Consider the following 16901-nt stretch of genomic DNA (forward strand, 5'->3'; position numbering starts at 1 on the left):
CATATAAACAGTGGAATATTACTCAGTCATATAAAGAAACAAAATTGAGTTATTTGTAGTGAGGTGGATGGACCTAGAGTCTGTCATACATAGTGAAGTAAATCAGAAAGAGAAAAACAAATACCATATGCTAACACATATATATGGAATCTAAGAAAAAAAAATGTCATGAAGAACCTAGGGGTAAGACAGGAATAAAGGCACAGACCTACTAGAGAATGGACTTGAGGATATGGGGAGGGGGAAGGGTGAGCTATGACAAAGCGGGAGAGAGGCATGGACATGTATACACTACCAAACGTAAAATAGATAGCTAGTGGGAAGCAGCTGCATAGCACAGGGAGATCAGCTTGGTGCTTTGTGACCACCTAGAGGGGTGGGATAGGGAGGGTGGGAGGGAGATGCAAGAAGGAGGGGATATGGGGATATATGTATACGTAGAGCTGATTCACTTTGTTATACAGCAGAAACTTAACACAACACTGTAAAGCAATTATACTCCAGTAAAGATGTTAAAAAAAAAAAAAGGCCAGGACCTCCTGAAACTCCCTCATCCCTGCCCCTCTCCCCACTCCCCTAGACCGTGAGCCCTCGGGGGCAGGGTCTGTGCCTGGATCATCTCTGTGCCCCAGTCCCCTGTGTAGCACTCAGCACTGCCAGAGCTCTCTTCAGGGGCTCTTTGTTGAACTGAACTGAACTGAATTCCTGTGTTCCCCACCCCCACTTGTCCTCCCCTCTGGCTTGGGAGTTCCATTTCCACCTCCAGCAGAAAAAGATGACTTTTCTCATTGCTCACCACAGCCATGCACCTGTTTGGCCTAAACTGGCACCTGCAGCCGATGGAGGGGCAGATGTATGAGATCACGGAGGACACAGCCAGCAGTTGGCCTGTGCCAACGGACGTCTCCCTGTATCCCTCAGGGGGCACTGGGTTAGAGATCTCTGACAGGAAAGGCAAAGGAGCCACGGAAGGTAGGGTTGCTGTGTTGTTCGTGTCGTGAGTCCTCTGTGTCTGCCTTTGAACCGAGGAGACCGCCATTCTGCGCGCCATGTGCCTGACTCACAGCTCCATGCTCTGGTGCTTCCTCCATCCCTCTGCACTCCACACCGGCTGCCAGGCCACCTGTGTCTTCATCGCAGTTCCTTGTCACTGTGAACTCATAGCGGGGCTTGGGCAGGGTTCATGGTGCCAGCAACATCCCATCCCATGCCCTGAGGGCAGTATCATGGGCTTTCGCACTGCTGGGCGGCTGTCTTTGATGATGTGGAATCATGATGAGGCAACCTCATGGGATGAATGGGTGTCTCCTGGAGTTGGGTGTGGCAAGGTGGGTAGAGGGTGTGTTGTAAGCGAAATACCCTTGGACCTTGTGCTTCCATGGAAACACCACTTCGGCTGTTCTAGCATTTTCAACCATGTGACCTTAAGTTACTTGGCCAGAGTCACATAGCCAGTAAATAATGGAATTTGGGACATGAGCCCAGGTCTGTGTGACTGCAGGGCTCTTGCAGTCTCCATAAGTTGACCTACCTGACTCACCTCATGGTTATAAGACCCTGAAGGAGATGTGGATAAGAAATTCCATTGTACAATGAGACACAGATGTTTCTCTTTCAATGATGGAAGTGGTGGTGACATTTGGAGTTTGGCATTCTTGAATGGGACATCCATAGACCCATGTTCTGAATTTCTTAGGGCTCTTTCTAACATGCCATCAACACAGATTCTTTCACTATCAGCCAAGAGGTGGCAGACCCACAAAAATTGGTACCGGGAAGGATGTCTGAGCTCATGGGCCAGGCTGGCTGTCATTTTAGGCAGTGCGACCAGCCCTTCTCCTGTGGCCTGCTTTCTCTCTCTGGTGTTACCTCAGTCAGCAAAGTGGTCACAGCGGCCTCCAATCTTCACTGCTTACATCTTCTTTCCTCTTAGCTCAGTTAACTTTGGGTCATGGCTTCTGAGCTTCCCTGTCCTGTCAAGAGTTTGCCTTCTAGGAATCAGTTTGGTTAACAGGGTAGCATATGCTTGGCCAGAGTAGCTATTCATGGTCTCTGAATGGTCGTGAAGGCCAAAATCCACTCTTGACCTATGGTCATCTTCAAGGGAACTGAGGGCATTTCCAAAGAGCCTAATCAGAACCTCTCCCTACTCTCTTGCGGGGGGCAAAGCCAGTCTTCTCCTTTACAAAGATTCTAAGACTTAAAACATTGAATAACTTACACTTTTTTTGCACCTTAATAGGATATGGAGGGAGCATGGATGAAGCCATGGGAAGAGCTGTGGGTTAGGAGTCAAGAACCCTGAGTTCAAGTCCAGCTGCTGCCACTTGTGATGCCCTTAAGCAAATCCCTTGAGAGACTTTCTGGGCTTCACTTTCCTCCTCTTTAAAAGGAGGTTATTGAGCTATATTATCTGTAACGTCCATTCTAATTCACAAGTTCTACATATGAAATTAGTAACAGAATCATCATATGATTAACCAGATTGTTCTTTAGAATTTTTTTTCAGGTTGGCCCTGTCCATGGTCCTTCCTGTTGCCTTGTGATTCCCGTGTCAGCTTATAGTGTCAGATGTCATAGGTGAATACCATAGATGACAACTGTCTTTAGAATCAACAAACACAGATTTAAGATATGTTGAACCCTCAAAGATCTCATTTAGAAAAATGTATTTTCTCTATCAGATTTTCTTTCAACAGGAGTTGGCTCTCTCTAAAGTCTCCCACTGTAATGAAATTAGTTTGTGGGTTGTTTAGGTTTTGTTTTCTTTTTCCCAAGGAGCAGGAGGTGCAGATAAGAGACAAAATAAAATTGCACCAGCTTATTGGTTTACTTTCACTGGAGTATTTTTGCTTAAAGGGATTATCTGTCATTACTAATGCAAATGGAAAGCCTGTTTACAGACCCCTAAAATGCAGTGCAATGCTGGAAGGTGGTCAGCATCAAAAGCAATTACTGTGACAAAAAAATACATTGGTCTGGAGAGACAGAGGACAAATATTCCTATAGTTTATGTGAGACCACATGGTTCTTAATTTCTTTTGCCTTGGTCAAACCAGTGTGTCTACTCAGTTTACGGTTTTAATTGTGTTGTTAAAAATCTAGTTCCTTAGATGTATCTCAAGGGGGAAAGTCCTTAACCCTGTTGTGAGTGCATATTTCCTGTCCCTTCTGAGGGTATCCGAGAACTGATTCCAGAATTAAGATTAGAGCCCTGTTCCACAATGGTAGGGGAAGCAGCGTGGTGGATGGAAAGAGGATAATAGGCCTTGGAGCCAGACAGTCCAGGATTTGAGTCCTGGTCCTGCCAGTTATTGGCTCTGTTAACTCAGGCCCATTACTCCATCTCCTTTGGCCTTGGTTTCCTCATCTGTGGAACAAGGGTTGCTAACACCTATCTTGTCAAAGACTAGTTATGAAGAAGCACTCAACAAATGTTAATTCCTTTCTTCTTGTCCACCCAAATCCCAAGCCATTCCATGTCAGTTATTAGAAACTCAGAAATCCAGACTAATTAATATTTTTCCCTCAAAGATCCCACAAAGTCTGGGGCATTTGTGAATATTTTTAAAGGGTATATATTTTTTAATTATACAAGTGAACTATATGATGAACCCAGTATTTTAAAGGTTCATTGTGTCTTTGAGGATAACATCAAACTGCGATTTATACTATATTTTCAAAGTGGCTATAACCATTTCAGGGTTGTCATGGGTTGGAAACCAAATACAGCAGCTTTTCGAAGTAAAACCATAAGAACTTATGTTATGCATTAATGGAGAAAGGGAAAAAAGCATTGAATAAACAAGCATTTCTGATGGTTTAATTGGTGGGCCAGGGATAGTATTTTCTTCTTTCTGCAGTGAAATCAAAATTGCCCATCAGTTGGAACCATGCGAATTGCTGCACACAGGCTCAGCTGGGCTCTCCAGAATGGGACAGCTTATTTTGATAACCAAATAAATTTCAAACAGTTGCTAAGGAAACTAAAGAAATCTTTGTGCAAGTTATTGCATTGAAAAGAACCAAAAATGTGGAGGGAGGGGGGAGAGTGTTGGTTGATTAGGAATTTAGAACCTATCTGGATAAATCTCAGTTCAGGAAAATAAAGACTGAACTTGGGAAGTGCATGGAATTTCAGTTCTTCCAAATCTCCCTTATTTGAACTATCCAATCGTTTCAGTAATTTGTTGAGAAATTTCTTTCATAGACATGACTGCATAGTTCCACAGCATAGCTGTGGGAAGCCCGAATCTGTATATCTTTATAAAGAAAAGGACTGTTACCAGTAGAATCTGCCCTGTGAAACCTAATCGTGCTGTTGGAGCTCCTTAATTCTGAGTTAAGCTCTTTGTACTTTGTTAAGCCTCTGGGGCACGCACTGATTGTATAGCGTCCTTCTTATGAATGTCTTGAGATACTGTCTCCCTTTAACTTTGGGGCCTGTGTGTGGGATCCTAGTTCATAAAAATTGTCCATTTTTTGTATCCCAGGATGGCAGGAAGTTCTCCAACGGGCCTTGGATCTTCCTGGTCTAGCCTTGGTATTAAGCCCGCTAGGACTGTGAATTAAATTGGACCCTCGCTCTTAAAGATGGTCAGTGCACTCTGCCACCATTGAGAATACCTTTGAAGAGTTTTAATTAATGATTTATCAATTTAGTGTTCTAAGAAGCCATATTCTAATAAATGAAGGAGCAGCCCAGATGGCTCCATCTCAATGGTTTCTTTAGCATTCTGAGCATCCGTATATACATTTTCATAGTGTGAGGATTAACGGAACCGATACATATAAAGATGCCCAGTACGTAGCTGGAACTTAATAAATGATAGATTATACTACTATTAGTACTGCTACCTCTATTACTGTTACTGCTAATAATGTTTATTATTATTATCGTTTTCCAGAATGTAGGTAGGAATAAAAAGAGTTATATTCACAGGACTTTTCGCCTCCAACTGCCTCTACCCTCTACCCCGTCACTACTCCACCACCTACACAGTGGGTACTCCCATTTAGTGGGATATTTTCTGTCCTAGTGCTCAATCTTGGTGCTCAAAATTAAGAACAAAGAATCTTAGGTTATAAGATCTGGAGAGACAAAGGCAGTAAGGGGTTTTAAAAGACAGGAAAGGATGAGAGTGGTCTCACTCTGAACAGCCCTTAGCCCAGCAAATCTCATGCCTCTTTCCCACCAGACACAGGTACTCGGCAGGCTGTAGGTCTTCCCTCCGAGAAGCTTCCATCTCATCCTTAGGGTTAGTCCCTGTGGGGACCACTAGGGACCAGAGGGGAAGAATGATAAAGGTTAAATTCTAAGAGGAGGATGCTCTTTCCCTCTCAAACTTTTCCTTTAGACTGGGCCCGTGACCGCTTCCCTAAGGATCTGGACAGGGTGACTTCTGGTACAAAGGTCACTTTTGAACCTAAGCTCCAGAGTGGCCGTCACAGACTCATTCAAGAAAGTCAAGGTCCTGGTTGGGAGTGTGCCGTAGACCAGAATTTACTATTTTTATATCATTGTATACACACCAAATATGATTTTTTTCTCCCATTTTGGCCAGCTCTGGTGAAATACTAGAGTGCTAGAAAAGAATATTCCTTTTTGCCACTCCTCTGGGTTAAGAGCCAACTTACTTATGCCTCTGGGGCCTGCAGACCTCTGGAGAGTCTCTGGACTTGACCTCTGACCTGTGAGGCGAAAGAACTTAGCTGATTCCATAGCTGTCTCCTGAACACATGCTCACTGGAGGGGAAATGAACTGTGCAGGGTTCTCCAACGGCAATGCCAAAATGTGGGAGAAGTGTCCATTATTCATTCTCAGACACAGGAATTATTTGAATGCAGACAATTCTCAAATCCCATCAGCTCTTGACTCCTACCTACTCACAAAGGAAATGAGTCCTTGGAATTAGGAGTCTCGGCTTGTTTCTGTGCAGCTTCTAGCGGTAAAGAGCTCAGAACTCATCCTGCTTTTGTTTCATACTCCCTCCTAGTTCTGCTTCCCTAACAGAATTATAAGCTGAAGGGTATACTATCTTCTTCCTGGACTATAAAAGGATTGTGGTACTGGGAACCCAAAAATCAGATAAGGAAGAATGTGAAAGTAATTCTCTTCCATCTTAATGCTTTGTGAATTTGGCTTCTGTCTTTGAGCTTTGAAACACAGTGTTTGTGTGTGTCTGCATTTTCAAGGTAAAAGTCTGGGGCATATTCCTTCCATAAAGGAATTAAATGCAAGCTCTTTCCCATGCTGAGGACAGAAGAGTAGTGATACTTTTATTGAGAGCATGCATTTTAACTTTTTTGTTGGCATATTTTTAATTAAAATAACGTTTAACGGTTTAAAGCTAAAAACCTGATGTTTCTGCCTAGGAGTTTATAAGGAATGATAACATATGGAGAAGTTTAACATTTAAATTGAATTTTATTATTTAAAACAGTAAAATATTTTATGACTACAACAGTGCCCTGCCAAGCTCCGTTTCAGCATCAAATGTGCTTTGTAAGGAATCTTACAAAGCTAGGGAAAAAATGACATTTTAATTTCTTATTCCCCAAGTGCTTTTCATAAAAAGTTCCCACAAATGTGTTTTCTTTATAAATGGATTCTCGGTCTCTGAAGTGTCTCTTCCAACATCTATAACGCCACCACAAACCTTGGAACTAGGATACCCAGAGGTCTTTCTAATGACAAATAAAATGTGGTCTGTTGACTTGATTCTGGCTCGTTAATGTCCTAAGGGTGGTCTTCTAATGTCCCCATCCTCTCCTTCTGCCCCCCGCCCAACTCTTCAGAGGGCTGATGTCTGGCAGGAAGTTAGGGTTTATATTTTTCACATGTGAGTGTGTTTAATTACTAAACAGAGGAAGTCTGATAAGCAGCCTTCCTTCCTGGCACTTGGGGTACCCTCAAAAAGCTGTCAGTCTCCTAATTGGTGACAGAATTGGGCAACAGACCTTATTCTTGACCACTCCCCCCCACTCCAGCCACCTGCAGGGTTGGGGGCCTGGGTTGAATTTCCAAGTATGTCATCAGGTTTGTGCCTGAACTTGAAAAATGCCCTCATCTTTACCCACTTTAGCACAGTGATATTCATAGCCCTCCATCCAAGACAAAGAAGCGTTTTTCAGGCATGTTTTCTCTCTTCAGACGTACCCTTTTCCTCATCTTCCCCAACCCTACCCCTCCTCCCAACACAAACTCTCATCCACATGTCTGAGCCTCAGAATTCGGCACCCAATTACACACAAACTAGTGAACTTGTAAAATTTCCCTGACTCTACTCAGGTCATGCTTCCCACTGCTGGGGGAACCATTCTGAATTGGAAAGTTAATAACAACACCTCATTCCCTCTATCTTTTCTTTTTTAGCATGCATGCTTTTACACACACACACACACACACACACACATATACAGTTATTCTCATGTGACTGCAAGTGATTATTTTTAGGATCAAAATATATCTTAACAAGCTGTGGAATTATGCAGTAAACAGATGGCCCTTGGGGAGGACCCATTCTGCTTTGGAAGAATGCATATTTTTAGCAGAACAATTTGGGCATCATTGGAAAAAAAAAGTTCTGGGCATTCTTACTCCTCAATGGGGGAGTCTGGGGCAGGGAGTGGGCTGGCAGCAAAATGTTGTAGAGAGGAGTGGGAGGCATCGGAGAGCCCTGCTTGTTCAGATGCTCTGATCCCTGGTTTCACGTGTGGCTGACGGTGATGTTTTTGTCTTCCCTTCCCCGTGTCTTGGTAGGAAAGCCCAGTAGTTTCTTTCCAGAGGACAGTTTTATAGACTCTGGAGAAATCGACGTGGGGAGACGGGCTTCCCAGAAGATTCCTCCTGGCACTTTCTGGAGATCTCAGGTGTTCATAGACCATCCTATGCATCTGAAATTCAATGTGTCTCTGGGAAAGGCGGCTCTGGTCGGCATTTACGGCAGAAAAGGCCTTCCTCCTTCACATACACAGGTAACCAGAACCCCACGGACCCTGCTCAAGAAGCCTAAGTCAAGAAGCCTAATGCTTAAGCCTGGATCTCTGAGCTTGAAGGAAATTTCATGTATTTTGTAGCCCATTCATCCATTTGCCCTCTCTCAGACCTTACCTTTCAGATGAGTAGGGTTGTATCCTTGGAGCTTGTTCAGAGGAAGGCTTTCTAGGAAATCTCTCAGTAGCCTTTTTTACTAGTACCCAGTCTCGAAGTTAAATTATCCAGGAAGTGTAATCTAGAGAAAAAAGCATGCACTTTGGAGTCAAAGAGACCTGGGTTTGAATCCTCTTGTTATCAGCTATGTGACCTTGAGCCTGTTACACCCTTTCAGAGCAAGTTTCCTAATCTAGCCAATGGTGATAACAATACCCACTTCACAGGGCTGTTGTGAAGAGTGGAGAACCACATCTAGAAGGCAGCCAGTGCAGGACCTGGCTCAGAGCAAAGCATCCTTTCTCTCCTCAGGGCTTCACATTTACCCAGACACACGCACACTAGAAACACTTAAGAAACTCAGCCAGCATTAGCAGGTGTAAGCTTTTATATATAGAATGGGTAAACAACAAGGTCCTACTGTGTAGCACAGAGAGCTGTAGTCAATATCCTGTGATAAACCCTAATGGAAAAGAATATTTTAAAAAAGAATGTATATATATATATAGGTATAACTGAATCACTTTGCCATATAGCAGTAATTAACACAACATTGTAAATCAACTATACTTCAATTAAAAAAAAAAAAAAAACTCAGCCAGGATGATTGACACATGACCAGTCATGATGGGTTAAGAGCAGACTTGTGTGAGGTCCTCCCAGCCCTGGGATTGGAGTAATATAAATCATAGGCATCCATCAGACATTCCCTGGCCAAAGGCAGTCTTCCTAGCCCCCGTAGTTATTTAATTTTTAGGTAAAAGCTAGATAAATACATTTGCTAAGGATGGAGTTGCAGAAAAAGTAGACAGAGCCTGGGCCCCTTTGATTTCTTTGTAAAACTGCCATGCTGGTCCTGGACTTCATGCCCCTAGACATTTTCACATGAGACAGAATCAGCGTCTATTTTATTTTTCTTTAAAGATAGACAGGGCTTCCCTGGTGGCGCAGTGGTTGAGAGTCCGCCTGCCGGTGCAGGGAACACGGGTTCGTGCCCCGGTCCGGGAAGATCCCACGTGCCGTGGAGCGGCTGGGCCCGTGAGCCACGGCCGCTGAGCCTGCGCGTCTGGAGCCTGTGCTCTGCAACGGGAGAGGCCACAGCAGTGAGAGGCCCGCGTACCGCAAAAAAAAAAAAAAAAAAGATAGGTAGACAGTTGCACGATTTGCGTGCCAGTAGGCCGGCAGGACTTCCCCAACAACTGCCTGTTGTTAGCACTGTGTGACTGACTTCAAGTCTCTCACGCTAGTAGGCTTGGGTCATTTGGCACTTGTGTTTGACACAGCATGTAAGAGTTTTGAGCTAATCCAGTTTAGTTCCCCTAAAACTGCTCCCTGAAACTGGAGCGTTGAGAAAGGGTCATTGACGAAAGGAAGATAGGTATAAATCAAGCTTCCGTTTACACTTGACTGACATTTAAGCCACATCCAGTGCTCCAGGCCCAATCCTAGACCCCTGGGATTCCTGCCCACCATCACCTGCATGGGGTTGGAGTTCAAACAGTCATGAAGTGTCTGGGTTTCTGATCACTGGAAAAGCATGGTTGTCCTGTGCAAACGCGGAGACTTAAAAATAATCCACTAATTACAATGCACTCACAGGAGTATCAGGAGACTGTTACCAGGGAAATGGGTTCTGGGAAGGAGTTGGAGTTGGTTGGTCAACCTTCACGTGGCTTTAGCCTCTTTTGCCTGGTTCAGGTTGTATTTCCCCGTATCCTCCCCGGCAGAAGCCTGAAGAACCTAGCATTGTGGTGAAGCAGGTCCACTGCTAATTATGCTCTCTTTGTACTTCAGTTTGACTTTGTGGAGCTGCTGGATGGAAGGAGGCTCTTGACCCAGGAAGCACGGAGCCTGGAGGGACCCCAGCGCCAATCTCGGGGAGTCGTTCCCGCTTCTAGCCATGAGACGGGCTTCATCCAGTATTTGGATTCAGGAATCTGGCACCTGGCTTTTTATAATGATGGGAAGGAGTCTGAAGTGCTTTCCTTTCTCACCACTGCCATTGGTAAGGAAGCTCCACCCCTCTGGGGTCTGTGGGATATTGTCTCTTCGGATGAGAGGACACTTGGGGATCCTGGGAGTTGAAGTGGACAAGGGGATGTGTCTTGCCCAGAGCTGCAGAGGCCACCCGGCCTGAGGCCATCCTGACTGGGCTTGCCGGACCAGGCGTGGGAGCGAGATGCAGGGGAACGGGGGAAGGAAGTGACAGGAGGAGCTGGAAGGCCATGTTGGGCTGGCACCTGAGCCCAGCGCTGTTGCCCGCCGCCTTCCTTCTGTTATCTGTGGCCTAGTGTGTGGAGTAGCAGCAACATTTAAACACCAAGGGGCAAAACTGACAAGGAGACAGGAGTTCTTGTTACTCCTCTGCGTCACCTATATTCGTCCTTATAATCTCGCTTGGTTCAACTCACTGATCTGTTGTTTGGGTTTTTGGTTTCTTATGTGAGCTTTTGTTTGCTTGTTTGTTTTGCTTTTGGAGCCAACAACCCCTGGCAGATGAGGATGAAAAAAAAGATAAAGGCTTGGCAAGAGGGTGAGAACAGCCATGCAAAGGGCTGGATGAACCGTCTGATCAGATGGGGGTTTTGTAGAGAACCGAGATGTCCTGAGCTCTGGCGGACGGCAAGCCCGGAAGATTTAAATGAGCTCTTAGCAGCTTCTTGTCCCTCATAGTGAAAGAGTTCTCATTCAGAGAGAGCGCCTTGGCCACCTCACAAGCCTGTGGGTGTCTGGGGAGCCTGGCATCCTGTCTTAAGAAATTTTTCTTCTTTATGCATATACTGCACAGAATTTGTCTCCTTCTTAGATCACCACAATGTGATATATGATGCGTTGGGCTCAGTGGTTCAGGTCAGAAGACGTTGCTTTGGTTTATATCAGAAGCGCAGTGACACAGCCTGGAGATAAAATCCCCTACAGGAAAATAAAACTTCCAGAAGACAAAACTCCACTAACCAGAATGCTTAGGGATGGATTTTCTGCTTAATGAAAACCTCTGTGTGTTTTTTTTTGGTTTTTTTTTTTACATCTTTATTAGAGTATAATTGCTTTACAATGGTGTGTTAGTTTCTGCTTTATAACAAAGTGAATCAGTTATACATATACATATGTCCCCATATCTCTTCCCTCTTGCATCTCCCTCCCTCCCACCCTCCCTATCCCACCCCTCCAGGCAGTCACAAAGCACCGAGCTGATCTCCCTGTGCTATGCGGCTGCTTCCCACTAGCTATCTACCTTACATTTGGTAGTGTATATATGTCCATGCCTCTCTCTCGCTTTGTCACAGCTTACCCTTCCCCCTCCCCATATCCTCAAGTCCATTCTCTAGTAGGTCTGTGTCTTTATTCCTGTCTTACCCCTAGGTTCTTCATGACATTTTTTTTCTTAAATTCCATATATATGTGTTAGCATACGGTATTTGTCTTTCTCTTTCTGACTTACTTCACTCTGTATGACAGACTCTAGGTCCATCCACCTCATTACAAATAGCTCAATTTCATTTCTTTTTATGGCTGAGTAATATCCCGTTGTATATATGTACCACATATTCTTTATCCATTCATCTGATGATGGACACTTAGGTTGTTTCCATCTCCTGGCTATTGTAAATAGAGCTGCAGTGAACATTTTGGTACATGACTCTTTTTGAATTATGGTTTTCTTAGGGTATATGCCCAGTAGTGGGATTGCTGGGTCATATGGTAGTTCTATTTGTAGTTTTTTAAGGAACCTCCATACTGTTCTCCATAGTGGCTGTGCCAATTCACATTCCCACCAGCAGTGCAAGAGGGTTCCCTTTTCTCCACACCCTCTCCAGCATTTATTGTTTCTAGATTTTTTGATGATGGCCATTCTGACTGGTGTGAGATGATATCTCATTGTAGTTTTGATTTGCATTTCTCTAATGATTAATGTTGTTGAGCATTCTTTCATGTGTTTGTTGGCAGTCTGTATATCTTCTTTGGAGAAATGTCTATTTAGGTCTTCTGCCCATTTTTGGATTGGGTTGTTTGTTTTTCTGTGTTGTTTTGAGTTCACCTCAAAACTCTGTCTTGGTCCTTGGCTGGGAGCCTCTCTGACATGGGCAATGGAGTTGAATAAAAACCTCTGAATCTGGTCGTTGGTTCCTAAAACTCTTGCAAGACCCAGGTCCTTCCTCCTAAACAGCAGTAGTCATTTTCAGGGCATTTTCCTCTTATTTGCAATTTTGCCCATAGAGTTGAGGCGGAGAATACCTTCCCATTAAATACGGTGCACAGTGTATAGGCTTCTGCCGTAACTGCAGGCTCAACATTCTTCCCTCTTAGCAAAATGAAGGAGGTGGAGCTGTTAGGCTACATCAGCTCCGGGGTAGGACATATCGCTCTGTGCTGTCCGTAGTTTGGAAGTGTCTGTCCGTAGTTTGGAAGTGTCTGTCCGTAGTTTGGAAGTGTCTGTCCTATAGCTGCTGGTCTCTGCAGTCTTGGCAGCCGCCGTGCTGTTGGTTTCCTCCCTTGATGCCTTCTTTCGAGGTGCAGTAGAAAGTGTGCTCACTTCTAAATCTCCACCACTAATATGTGTTCTGGCCCTGCACAAATTCCATCTCCTGGTTCCTTGAGACTCGAATCTGAGGCTGCAGCTCGGTGGTTAGTGGCGACCCAGGAGGCTGTCGGCGCAGCCGTTTCCCGTCACGGGAGAGCCAGTCTGGTCCCCACCACCAATTAGACTGACACTCGGCAGGGTCTGCCAGGCTCCAGACCCTGTTTCTTCTTTCTTTCTGGACACGGTGGCTTCAATTTAGAGACATGATTTTCAAGTCATTAGTGGTGCCTGAGTTTCAGCTTCACGGTCTCACAGCCTGATTTCTCTTAGGCGCATTATCATGCTTGCGCAGAACTAAGGTGTCCTGCAATCAGAATTCTGTATTTCTAATAACTGAGCACAAATATGAAAGGAAATGCATACAGAGCCCCAAAGAAAGCTACTTTTAATTAGGATGTGCCTCTCAGAGGAAGAAGATGTAGGTACAGTTAGGTGCCTTTGCCGCCTCTAGGCTTGTCCGAGCTGGCTGGCCTGTTTTGTCATAATTAAGGAGACGGAGCTTGCTTTTCCCTCAGGTTCTCCTGTTCTCACCTAAATGATGAAATCTGTCTTCACCTCCTTTAACCCTCTAATGTCTTTCCGAGCAGTTAGGCTGTATTGTGCTTCTCAGAGTTCTGTGAACCACCTGGCGTCCTGTTACAATGCAGACTCTGCTTCAGTCAGTCAGGCTGGGTGTTTAGAGTCTGTCTGTTGTACCAGCACCTGGTGAGATGCTGCTCATCTGTGGCCCACATTCTGAGTAACAAGGGGTTACAGTATCTTATGGGCGGGGAGGTGGGGGCTGTCTCAAATATTGTTGTACAAAGGAATCACCTGGGAAGTGGGTCAAAAATTCAGATTCCTGGGCCTTTTCCCAGGAGGCCTGAGGTAGAGCCCAGGTGATTCTGATTCTGGGGGTCGGTCTGTCAACTAAGCTATGAAAACAAATGCCCTTGGGCTTCCCTGGTGGCTCAGTGGTTGAGAGTTCGCCTGCCGGTGCAGGGGATGCAGGTTCGTGCCCCGGTCCGGGAAGATCCCACATGCCGCGGAGCGGCTGGGCCCGTGAGCCATGGCCACTGAGCCTGCGTGTCCGGAGCCTGTGCTCCGCAGCGGGAGAGGCCACAACAGTGAGAGGCCCGCGTACCGCCAAAAAAAAAAAAAAAACCAAATGCCTTCCGAGCACTGCTTTCCATTCCTTCCTTCTCTCACTGCCCCATGTTAGCTCTGTGACCACAGTCAGTCACGTCACCTCTGTGAGCCTCATCTTTCTTGTCAGGAAAATGAAATGATAATAGTACTTGGCAATCCCCATTGTGAAGATTGGAGAGAATGAATATAAAGTGCCCAGCCCAGGCTTCGATACATGGAAGTGGTTAATATTCTCTCCCATCCCCTTTCCCTGTCCACCTTTCTCTCCCTGCCTTTGTGACTTGTCTGTCTTCCTTCAAGCTACAGTGATTGTTTAATGAATACGTTTTTTTTTTTTTAATACAAAAACAGACTGACTCTGATGTTGCTATTAATTCCTCTCTCCCCACGTCTCTGGCATTGCGTCTTAGCTGTCTTTGGTCGTTACCTGTGAACCATGAGTCGTAATTTGTCTTGGCAGGTTAATTAAAAGTTTAGGTCTTGTTTTAGTGAAGTCATTATAGTCCCAATATACAATTGTAACTCTCAGGTTTTGCTTAACACACAAATTGGAATGTGGCCCTCCCTCCGTTACACGCTGAGATGCAGAGCTAGAATTTAAGAAGGTCTGAGATGTCAGAATCCAGAGTATTTATGTCTGTTTGTAATTAAGTAGTGGGAGAAATAATTGTGTTTAATTTAACAAATGGCTATATTGTGTACGTTTTTGCTTTTCCCTCCATTTAATGCAATCCAGCTGATGATTTTAAATTAAATAAGTTTATCTTTTGCCTTCAAAAAATCTAAAAGCACTTTACAGACTGTGTACACAAATAAATATACACGGAGATGTGCCGCTGACAGAGCTCCCTCTGAACTAGATACATTTTCTCTCACCCACACACACATGCACACAAGCCACTGAAACTGAGCACATTTTAGAATAAAACATGGCGGCTATTTTCAGAAAGAATGGCCTTTCCCCCACACGCAGAGATCTCGAATTTGAAGGTTCTGTTTTTTCTGGTTCTGGCTCCGTTTGGGGGTGGGTGACCTGGCTGACCCCGAGTACTGAAGGAAGTAGGAAGATGTATACCAGTCGCTAAATTATAATTTGCCATTGCCATTTACACAGGGCTTTAAATACATTCTCTAAGCCCTGCAGTAACTCCACATGGTGATTATTTTTATTTTCACCCCCTATTGTAGATGAGGAAATTGACGTTCAGGGATGTTTTGAGAAAAGCCAGGACTTGAACTTGTATCTGTCTGACTCCAAAGTTCATGATCTTCCTTCTTTAGTCATCTGCCTCTTTTCAGGATCAAGCCCCCTTTTTTGGATATTACACTTACTTTCGTTTTCCACCTGTTCATTCATTCAGCAGACATTTAGAGAGCGCCTGCTGTGTGTTAGGGACCATGCTTGGCTCTTTTCTGTGTGTAAGAAAGAACGAGAACCTTAGAGAATTCTCATTTTGATCTCAACTTTACAGATGAAGAAACTGAGACTCAGAGAATTTAATTGACTAGCCCGAAGTCACACAGTCAATAAGGGCAGAGCTAGGATGGAAACTTGGTCTCCAAATCCCATGTTCTGTCCATGATGCCAGAGTGTCTTACTGTTTGGTCTGATAAAATAAATATTTTATTTCTATTTGTATTATATGGAATATAATTTCCCCTTTATTAATTTGCCTCCAATATAAGCATCTTAAATCAACATAGGGAGTTTTCTTGAGAAGTCATTAAAAAGACCATGAAAAAAATCTCACAACATGCAAAATTTTTAAAATAAAAATACCTTTGTATGCATTGCTTGCAACCCCAAGACCTGACGAGTCAGTGTTGCAGTGTTCTGGGCCTCTAGATGTAGCATCTTAGCCTTTCATTTTGGTTGATGCTGAAGCATAGAAGGACAGATCACCCTGACACTGTGGCAATGCGAGGCAAGTTGGAAAATAACAGAGGTTACCCCACAGTGGATTTAGAAACCCAGAGAAGAGAAATTAGAATTCTCGTTAGAAAACATAGACCCTGGTAATTTTACGAGAAACATGCCCTGGTCTTCCTGGTCTGAGGACATTTCATGGTAATTAAAGAGGAGGGTCCTTTTGTTCAGGCCCAGGCAGCTGCTATTAATTGCCCTATTCTATGTCCAGGGACTAGAAGCAGATCTAATCCTTCCATCCTACCTTCCTTCCTTTCCTCCTTTATCCAAAAATGATTACATTCCTGCCCTTTCCTAAGGTGGAAATACAGAGAAGGTATAACGTGGTTTCTGGCCAAAGTAGTTCATGGTCTTGACTAAGGAGATGAGCATTTACATAGTAAGTCCCTCTAATCCAGGCAGAGAGAAAGAAGGGTCGCTGGTGGAGTCCCTGGTCAAAGTGCCATGAGGGCTGGAGGAAGACAGGGGCACGTCCAGCCAGATGGGTCAGAGAGGGCTCCCTGGATGAGTGACACATGATGGAGCCTTAAAGGATGGGTAGCATTCTCACATTTAAAGGAGGAAATGGCAGGGGTTTGCTGAGGATGTTACTCCGGGTAGCGGGAAGAGCGTGACCAGAAGAGAGGTAGGCAGAGACTTATGCGCTGGCTGTGAGCCACCATCCTGATTGGCTAGAGCAAGGATGCCTTGACGGGGGCAAGTGAGTTATCAGGGAGCGCCTTGAATGCCGCCCTGAGGGAGAAGCTCATTCCGCAGGTATGAGGTGCCGTTGCAGGCTTTGAACAAGGGAATAAAATGACGAGAGCTGCAGGCTTTATCTTGCGGCGCCCAGAACAAGTGCGCATTAATGTATGTAACAGAGGAAGTTTCCTGGGATTGAGCTTTGTGATTTCATGAGAAAAAAGAAGAGGGCGGTGGAGGGGCAGCCAGGAAGGACAGGAGGACAGTTCAATAGCACTAGTGGTGTTTTTATTCGCTGTCCCTGCAACCCATTCCTCTTTATTCCCAGGTGTAAATAGATACTTGCACATGAGCTTCTTCTGTCTTACAACGGTCATCGAAGTTGGGTTTTTCAGGATTTTCCAGAGACCGGTGGGCAGTGCTATTTGTA

General features: G+C 44.7%; 1 protein-coding gene across 1 annotated transcript in view; it reads left to right on the forward strand.

Moving 5' to 3' along the window:
• The window catches only part of TENM4 (teneurin transmembrane protein 4), a 385173-nt gene that overhangs the window by 188432 nt on the left and 179840 nt on the right, over positions 1–16901 (forward strand). Inside the window, exons 6-8 of the mRNA XM_060017248.1 lie at positions 802–972; positions 7764–7978; positions 9948–10158. Of these exons, the coding sequence (XP_059873231.1) occupies positions 802–972; positions 7764–7978; positions 9948–10158 (597 nt within the window). The remainder of the gene's footprint in view (positions 1–801; positions 973–7763; positions 7979–9947; positions 10159–16901) is intronic.

Source organism: Delphinus delphis, chromosome 8 (genome assembly GCF_949987515.2).
Source record: "Delphinus delphis chromosome 8, mDelDel1.2, whole genome shotgun sequence".
In the NCBI taxonomy this organism is placed as follows: Eukaryota; Metazoa; Chordata; class Mammalia; order Artiodactyla; family Delphinidae; genus Delphinus; species Delphinus delphis.